Genomic DNA, 9,757 nt, shown 5'->3' on the forward strand with positions numbered 1-9,757 from the left:
GAAGATTGGAGATTGAAAGTTTCGCATCTTGCTGAAATGGCAAAGATTTCAGCTTATCTGAAGAACCACTCAAATGAACAATTTTTATCTATATGGAGAAGATGGATTGTTTATATACAAAAGAAGCATAGAATAGTGGAATATAATTTAGGTTTTTAATTAACTGGTTCTTTTTTATGTATATATTTCTTTTATTCATCCAGAACTTATATACCTTGTGGAGTTAGAGATATTATTAATTGTTTACTTATATTTGAATATTATCCTGGGATTAGGTTTGGGAAGTCTCGGGGGGGGGGATGCGGGTTTTATATTATATTTGTGTTGTATTTGTATGTTTTCTTTTTACGATGAAAATAATAAAAATTTTATTGAAAAAAAAAAGAATATAATGTAACAGCTTTTCAGTGAGAAAATATATAGGACTCAGCCAAAGGAAATGAAGTCAGTGATAAAACAGTAGAAGCAAATCAACATGTAAAATTGTGGGATATCTAAAGTAAGCAATATATTTATGAGAAGCAATATATTTACCACTCATGCTGTACTAAGGAGAAAAAAAGATGTGACAACTACATGAAAATGCAGTCAGTAAATGTAAGCATAATTTCATCACAAGGAGAAAACATGCAGGGTTTCAGCATAGAGAATAAACACAAGACAGATTTTGATGATTCAGCCATCTTACCATTTAAAAACGTGAATTATGGATGGTCATACAGTCAACCAGATGTTTAGACTGGATTTGGCATTTTCGTCCACCTATTGAGACCTTCCCAAGGACCTGGGATAGGTACATGTTGTTTAATAATATTAAAGTATTGTCACAGGATGTAAGCTGTTTCAAGTGAAGCTGCTTTTTGCAATTGACTGATGGTGTTTTTGTCAATGCCAGTTCTGTTCAAATAGTGCTCCAGATGTTTTGGAATTACACCAAAGGCAATTATTGGTACTACTTTTGCTTTCTTTTGCCACAGCTGTTCTACTTCTATTTGCAGGTCTTTATATGCTGTGTTTTTTTTCTAATTCTTTCTTTTCTGCCATCTCCAGGTATTGCAATATCCACTTCCCAGTCTTTTTTGTCTTTCTTATTAACAATTTTCTTTCTTTCCCCCCTTTATTCTACACTATTTTCCTTCCCTTTTTCCATTTCCCACTGTTTTCATTTTATTTTGTATTTTATATCCTGATAAACTTAAAAAAATTAAAAAAAACAACAACAACCCAAAACCACCAGTTGTTGTATTGGGAGATTGTTGTCTGTTTGAATTCTAAGATGTGTGGCAGATGCTTGTCTATTTGAAACCTAAAGTTCTACAGCACTTTAACTTCTTCATTTTCTATTATTTTCCCTGTTTTGTGGTCCCACTAGTTCACAGGTCGGCAATCTGTGGCTCCGGAGCCACATGTGGCTCTTTGAGCCTTCCCCTGTGGCTCCCAGCCTCCTCTGCCATTTGCAGAGAGAGAGACACAGAGCTTCTCTCTCTCTCTCCCTCTCCCTCTTCCTCTCTCTCTGTGTGTTTGTGTTTGTGTTTTGTGTTGTGTGTGTGTGTGTGTGTGTGTGTAAAAAAAAGAGAGTGGACTCACGGTGTTCTCCGATGAGCTGAAAAGCTTACTGGGTGGAGCTCCTGCCTTGGCTGCGTCTCTGCAGGAAACAGGAAGCAGGAAGGGCAGTAGAGAGCTAGCTAGGCCAGCTATGCTGGCTCAGGAATTCTGGGAGTTGAAATCCATGAGTCATAAAAGAGCTGAGGTTGCCTACCCCTGAGCTTGTTGGAGAACAGCTTGAAGCCAGCTTGCCAGGTGAGCAGAAGATCAGAGAGAGGGAGGGGGGGGAGAGAGAGAAAGGGAGAGAAAGAGAGAAAGAAAGAGAAAGAGAGAGAGAGAGAAAGAAAGAAAGAGAGAGAGGGAGAGGAAAGAGAGAGGGGGTGAGAAAGAGAGAGAGAGAAAGAAAGAGAGGGAGAGGAAAGAGAGAGAGGTCCTCTTGGGGGAAGAGGACTGGCAGACCAAGGGCAGAAAGAGGGAGAGGGAGAGGGAGAGAGAGAGGCAGAGAAAGAGACCCTTTTGACATCTAAAATGGAGATAACACTGCATATACCCTTTTTTACCTTTATGATTATATGTGTAAATGTTCGTTTGTTCAAAATCTTAAATCTCCGAAAGTTCTTCACCGATTGCTTTGAAATTTTGACACAATGTTGCATTCAAATACGCGCGTGTTTTTATATACCTACTATTATATAGATGTCACACATGTGACAAGTAAAAACATGCTTTTTTTGAAAAACAGTGCCATCTGTTGGACGTAAATTTAACCAGACTGAGCCACAGCAACGCGTGGCCGGGTACAGCTAGTATATATATGGTAAAAAAGGATATATGCAGTGTTATCTTCATTTTAGATATCAAAAGGGTTTTACAGCTCCCAGTGTTTTGTTTTCAGTGGGAAAAGGGTCCAAGTGGCTCTTTGAGTGTTTTGGGTTGCCTACCCCTGCACTAGTTCTTGCTTGCAGGCAAGAGATATTTCTTGCAGATATTCCAGCACACCATTGTGTGCTGTTGTTTGTAGTCAGCCTATGATCTTCTTGCAGTGCTAACTAGATGGTCCACTGTTTCTTCAGCTTGTTTGGGGAGATGACATTTGCTGTCTGGTGCTGTTTCTCAGTTCTGGTTTTCTGTGCATTCTGTTTTGTGCAGTCAGAATTAGCCCCTTTGTCTCTTTCTTCAATTTTACTGCTATTAACCATTGCCAGGCCTTGTTGTTCTCTTTGCTTGCTATTTTTTTTAATGTACTGGCCATTTCTCTTTTTTATTCTTCATTTGGTATTTCTTATAGGCCAGTTTATTATTATTATGGTTGGTCACACTATCAGCCAACACATCTGCCTATCCCAAGTCCTTTGGAAAGACTCAATAGGTGCATACAAATGCCAAATCCAGTCTAAATATCTGGCTGTATGTGATGAACAACAACAACAACAACAACAATAATAATAGTTTTCTGATTAACCATACTCAATAGTATAACATCCCAGCACATGAATTCAGAGCATAATTAAGTCACACAATATAATATATGGCATCTGGGAAACTAAAGCTGATGCCATATTTTACATATATATCCTTAACAAAAGCTGTGATATGATTTGATCTTTGTTTTGTGACATGGCAAGTACAACAATAAAAGGTTAGCATGGAAAAGAATGACAGAGTTTGATGGATATATTCCCGATCCAAACACAAAAAAGCTGACAGGACAGATCTGTGGCCAAGTCTTGCTCACCATTTTACCATTCTGATAGGAATGACTTATCTATTTTTTTTCCCTGCAGTGAAATAACTACATTGATCTTGTGTCAGGATTCTAAGAAAACTATATTTCCAAGCAATATCTATGCCACCTCTGACAAAGATATATGCAATTTCGACAGTGTCCCTACTGTATGTTAACCCAAAAGTGCTGTTTTTCAAGAAAGGGACTTCATCTAAATTATCCTCATCTTTTAGATTTAGTTTAAGGTATTAAGGCAAAAACAAACTGTTCAAGGCCTAATTCACAATGCTTGCATGAGAAAAATATTTTTTATTATTTATCCTGCTGGGGGCTACTGAAGATGTTGACACATTGGGAGATTTTCCTGCTGAATGAGGAATGAATGAGCACCCACTGGGCCTACCTGCTCCTCGGGGTCTCTTGGTGAATCTCTTGGTGATACATTGCAGAATGGAACCTTCATTTCACTTGGCAAAGAATTTGCAGGCTGGGAGCAAAAAGGGCACAGTACTTTGTGTGGCATGTCTTAAAAGCCACCACATAGATTTTTCCGTGCTATTTCCTATTCTAGCTGCTCCAGAGGATGGTTAAAAAAGTTCAGGAAGAATTTGGAATTAGTATTTGCCAAGACATAACTGTTACTGAGTAAAGCCTATTATAGTAACATGTCAAGACTATACGTAATCATGTGATAAAGCCACAAAGTCAACTATAAACCAGTATTTTCTTCCTTGAAAAATGAATTGCCGATATTTAAATAGGTATAACAACAGTACACATTTTTTTCTAAATTAAGATCCTCTGCAAGGACAGTTTTATAGAAAGCAACCTAGGATTCCAGAGATCAAGAGGAAGTGGATCATATCATATCCAAGTCTCAGTATCAGAAATACATTGCTAATTATGTGATAAAATGGAAAGAACTGCAGAGGTCTTAAACATGTATTAGATACAAATAATGTCTTTACTTAGAGATGAGATATGTAAGTGAAAAATGGCCATTCATGCCCTTACTTCATACAGTCTTTGCCTACTTTAAAATAAAAGGTGATTTTATTAACAAAAGAAACAACATCTGTATCTGATATCCTTAAAGAAAGGGCTCAAAAGTTGGTATAGGTAAGCCAGAAGCAGACAACCTAGAGTTTTTCATTTTTTCTGGATCTGAATAGCAATCAACAATCGGGATCAAACTGATTTTCCTGAAATTACCACTTACTCTATTCATAAATTCAAAAAGGTTTACTCCTTAGAAGTTCATGAATATATGCATGTAGGGTTTTAGCAACAGTATGGACATGGTTTTGTTTTGTTTTAAGTTCCTGCTATAACATGGTACAGCCCCAGAAGCCTCCCATCCAAGCACTAATCAGACCAGACCCTCCTTATAAATTGAGATTATAGAACTTTAAAATAATAAGAATCAATAAGATGATCTAAAACATTTGTCTACCACAACAGTTCATTTTCAGGAATGTAGCTCTTTTACTGCACCCTGAGTAATGCCTACCTGTGAAAGCTCAGCAGGATTAGGGTAAACAGCACTACAGGGCCTCTCCCTTGGAGATAGGCAAGAGTTTTCTCTGGAATGTTTAAGCTTGTCTGATAACAGAGGTGAGCCTGAAATACAAGACAAACTTAGAGAATCAAAGCAATTCTTCAGTCTGCAATATGATGGATTATTTTGGTGGGAGACACATATTGGATAAAGAATTTACAGAGGCTTATATCCCATATAGAATTTCCATATAATGTGATTCAGACCTAGTAGTATAGTTTTGATCCAGGAAGATTCCATAAGGATCTTTGTGTAATAAAACACTAACCTCTGGCACTGGATGGAGCAGAGCTGGTCACATTAGGTGAAGCAGAATGAGTAGAACTCAGACTTGAGGTAGATGGGCTTGGCTGGAAATACATAAAAGCCACAAACTGTCAGTATCATGCAACATGATGAAAAAAACAGCAGCAACATGTACTGACTAATGATATGGTACATTATGACAGCAGCTCAATACAAAAACTCTTAGGCTCATGGAAAATGTAATATTTGAAGCAACAATATGGTTGGGTGATACATAAATGTTTGAGAATACAACCTGATGCTTGTCTATTGCCTATAAGAAAAATGGCACAGAGGAACATGTTTATATGATTGCAACCTAAATTCAATTCAGATTATTCCATAACAACCAGGTCAGATTTTGTCTAATTTATTTCCTTTAGTAACATTGATTGATTGTGCTAACATTTATAAAATAACTGTAGATCTTATAAAATAACAAGATATTTTCCTCTTGTTCTAAGATTCTTTAGCAATGTTCCTCCTTTGTAACTCTTTCAGAAGAGAATTTTATCTGCTATTTTCAATTATATTCTATTCCTAGCTATTAAAAATGTAGGGTAAAAAATGCCCCATCCTTTTATTTTGGAGGAATTGTAAGACAGAAATACTCTTGAGAAAGAACTCAAGAGAAACTAAAGGTACATTAATATTAATTCCAAAAATAAAAACAACATTTTAGAGTACTTGCACATATTTGAATTTTGTTTCTTCAAGAATAATGTTTGTCTTTGTTTGTTGTATGCATAACTAGGGCCAGTCAAACACCCTTGTTGTTAGACACATATCCCAAATAATGCTTAATCAGATTTTTATTGAAAGAATTAAAAAAAAAAGTACCAGCTTAGATGAAAAAGAACTAAATGTTTACATTTGTGTTCACATTCAAAATCCATGGGGTTGTCACAGTGGCTCTGGATTAATCGTTCCATTAGAGCAGGGATTCCCAACTCCCAGGCCGTGGCCCACTACCGGGCTGTGGCCTGTTCGCAACCAAGCCACGGGCCAGCACACACATGCATTCACAGCTCGACTCATGCGAATAGCAGGCTGGCACACGCATGCATGTGCAGCTCCACTTGCAGTCGAGCTGCATGTGCATGCACATGCGCGGCAACCTGATGCTTATGCGAGTCAAGCTGTACACACAGCATGCGCACCAGCCCACCACTCACACAGCATGGTACCCCTCTCCCCTACAGTTGGGCTGCCAAACCACAAAGATTGGGGACCACTGCATTAGAGAAGCACACATGAATCTCACAAAACACAGACTACAATAGGAAAATTATTTTTAATGCAATTCTATAATGAGGAATCCCAGGGTTAATATATTAAAACTTTGCACTTTTTTTGTTTGACTGATAATCTTATATATGATATATATGCTTACCTGGACTTGGTTTTTCTCCTTGATACATCACTGAAAAATCCCGGCACCTTACTCATTTTTAAATTGTTTCAAAAGATGCATATTTATACATAAATAGAAATTTAAGCCTGTCAGCTCAGGGCAAAATTCTACACTAAGTCTCCAGAGATTCTTGCCTTACATATCAACAAAATCTAAATGCCACATGGAAATTGGTCTATTGTTACAACACTTAGCAGTATAAAAATAAATAAAGCTTAACCGTTTTCTTCCACCTTCATGGACATTTACCCATATCAAGAAGTAATCGTCTAATAATTACAGTACTACAGAAACATATCACTTATTCACACAAGACTATGACTACATGTCAGGTTTCATAAAATCAAAAGAAAACTGTATTTAAACTGGCATTAATAATATTATGTCATTGTATTTTAAAGTTTTAAAATACTTAATACTCCAGGGAGAGTTAGAACCAAATCTAACACCCATATCTGTGGAAAGAGTTTTGTGAGGGGTCCTTGGTGCTCTGAGCTTGCTTGTTTTCTTGCAGATGTTCTCATTACCCTAACTAGGTAATATCATCAGTGCTAGTAAGGAGTGCTCTTTGCTGTCGGTTTATATTCCGTGTCTTACCTGTCTGTTTGGGTGGGCGCAGTCTTAGGGATTGTTTGGTTGGGCTGTTTACTAATGGCTCTTTGGCAGTTTTTAGCTTACTTGATTGTTGGTCTGAAGTTGACCATTCAGATCTATGCTGATCTGAATGCTGATTACTGGTGGAGAGGTGCTGGAGACTTTTTCTCTTTTGGGTTAGTTGATTGTCTTTTTTGCATAGTCTATAGATGTTGTTAATGTCTATGTGTCTATTGATGGCTGATTTGTCAGAGTGCCAGGCTTCTAGAAATTCCCTGGCATTTTTGCATTTGACCTGGTCTAGGATTGTCATACTTTCCCAATTGAAACAATGGTTAAATCTGTCTATATCTTGTGAAATTAAAGAATTTTCATCATGCCTGGTACTCTGACAAATCAGCCATCAATAGACACATAGACATTAACAACAATCAGATCAACAATCAAGACCAGCCCCACCCACACAGCAGGCAAGACACCAGTATATAAACTGACAGCAAACAGCACTCCTTACTAGCACTGATGATGTTACCTAGTTAGGATAATGAAACATCTGCAAGAAAACAAGGTCAGAGAGCACCAAGGACCCCTCATTTCAACCCTGAGCTACAAATATTCTCCTTCATTGGTACCACAAACAGTTTTGTTCTATTTTTTTAGTGGCAATCCTATTTAGTAGATGAGTTTTTGCCCTTTTTTTAAACTAATATTTTTGTTTGTTAGAGCTTTTGAAATTTTTGGTGGCAGAGTTGCTGAATGTCACATATCAGTTTATGAACCGCAATGGCACAATGGTTAGAATGCAGTATTGCAGGCTAATACAGCTCACTGCCAGGAGTTCAGTCCTCACTGGCTCAAGATTGACTCTGACTTCTATCCTTCCGAGGTCAGTAAAATGAGGACTCAGATTGTTGGTTGACTCTGTAACCATTTAGAGAGTGCTGTAAAGCACTATGAAGCAGTATATAAGTCTAAATGAGGGTGAAGGATCCAAGAATACTGGCTGGCAGTCAAATGCCACAATCCCAAATCCTTAATCTCTACTCACACCAACACCAAACAACACCAGACCAATTGGAGCAACACAAAAATCATTGGCCGTGCTACCACCTGCCATGCTCTTGAGTTCATCAAAGCCTGGCACTCCACAAGCAATTTCATCAACAGACACATTGACCTACAACCAACCTATGAACCCCTCAGAATCCAAATCAACTGCACAGCCAACCAGAAACAGCACCAACCCTCAACCATCTCACACAAGTCCTCCCCAATCAGCACTTCACCACCCAATGACTCTCATCTGATGTAACTTACCCATCACAAGACCCATCACAAGACTCCCACTGATGACTCACATCTGATCCGTCACAACACCCATTACAAGACCCTCACTTGACATACCCACACCTGACCCCTCACAAGACTCATCAGAAGACCTTCACTTGACACACGTACACCTAACCCATCACAAGACCCATGACCACACAAAGCCCTTATAAACAGAAGAACACTGACACTGACATCCCCTAAACCAGGGGTAGGCAATCCAAAACACTCAAAGAGCCACTTGGACCCGTTTCCCACCGAAAACAAAACACTGGGAGCCACAAAACCCTTTTGATATCTAAAATGAAGGTAACACTGTCTTTGGTTATTCTCCCGCATAAAATTGGAAGTGTCTTGGCGACGTTTCGACGAAGTCCCATTCGTCATCTTCAGGCTGGTGTTTTCAGCTTCGTGCTTCTAGGAGTAATGTGTGATCGCAGCTTTTTCTTCCTTTTAAGTGCCAGTGGGGTTTGAACTGATTGCGTGGGAGCTTGGCTGTGTTCTGATTGGGTGGAGGTGTGTTCTGATTGGTTAAGGAGCTTGGCTGTGCTCTGATTGGATGGGGGAGTGTTCTGTTTGGGTGGGGGCTTTGTTGTGCTCAGGTTAGTCTGAGTTGCAGGGGGATTTGAGATGGTGAGCTTCGTTGCTATTGTTTGGCTTCGTGTTCGTGGAGTCTTGGAGTCTTGGAGTAGGTTGGTTAATTTGGTTTGGTAGTCAGATGTGCTCATAACCACCGTGGCGTTGCCCTTGTCTGCTGGTAGGATTATTATGCTGGTGTCTTCGCACACTACTGCGATCGCACACTACTGCGATCGCACACTACTCCTAGAAGCACGAAGCTGAAGACACCAGCCTGAAGATGACGAATGGGACTTGACAGCTATCCAAAACCAATATAACCCCCCCAAGCACATCCTAGATCTCACCAACCACTGCCTATCCAACACATACTTCATCTATAACGGACAAAAATACAAATAAATAGAAGGAGCACCCATGGGATCACCCCTCTCACCTGTCATTGCAAACCTCTACATGGAACACTTTGAAACCCAAGCTCTAGAAAAATCTGATCACAAACCCAAACTCTGGCTCAGGTACGTAGAGGACACCTTCATAATCTGGCCACATGGGAAAGAAAAACTGGACAACTTCCTCACACACCTCAACAGCCTACACCCCAAAATACAGTTCACCATGGAAACAGAAGCTAATAACCAACTCCCCTTCCTGGATGTCCTAGTCTACAAGAAATCCAATGGCTCCCTAGGACACACCATCTACCAGAAGAAAACACACACAAACC

General features: G+C 39.1%; 1 protein-coding gene across 1 annotated transcript in view; it reads right to left on the bottom strand.

The window, feature by feature from the left end:
* Positions 1-9,757, bottom strand: part of DOCK4 (dedicator of cytokinesis 4) — a 246,511-nt gene that overhangs the window by 12,302 nt on the left and 224,452 nt on the right. Inside the window, exons 33-34 of the mRNA XM_015814036.1 lie at positions 5,098-5,179; positions 4,782-4,891 (exon numbers count right to left, since the gene is read on the bottom strand). Of these exons, the coding sequence (XP_015669522.1) occupies positions 4,782-4,891; positions 5,098-5,179 (192 nt within the window). The remainder of the gene's footprint in view (positions 1-4,781; positions 4,892-5,097; positions 5,180-9,757) is intronic.

Source organism: Protobothrops mucrosquamatus, unplaced genomic scaffold (assembly GCF_001527695.2).
Source record: "Protobothrops mucrosquamatus isolate PMUCROS unplaced genomic scaffold, P.Mucros_1.0 scaffold_78, whole genome shotgun sequence".
Lineage (NCBI taxonomy): Eukaryota > Metazoa > Chordata > Lepidosauria > Squamata > Viperidae > Protobothrops > Protobothrops mucrosquamatus.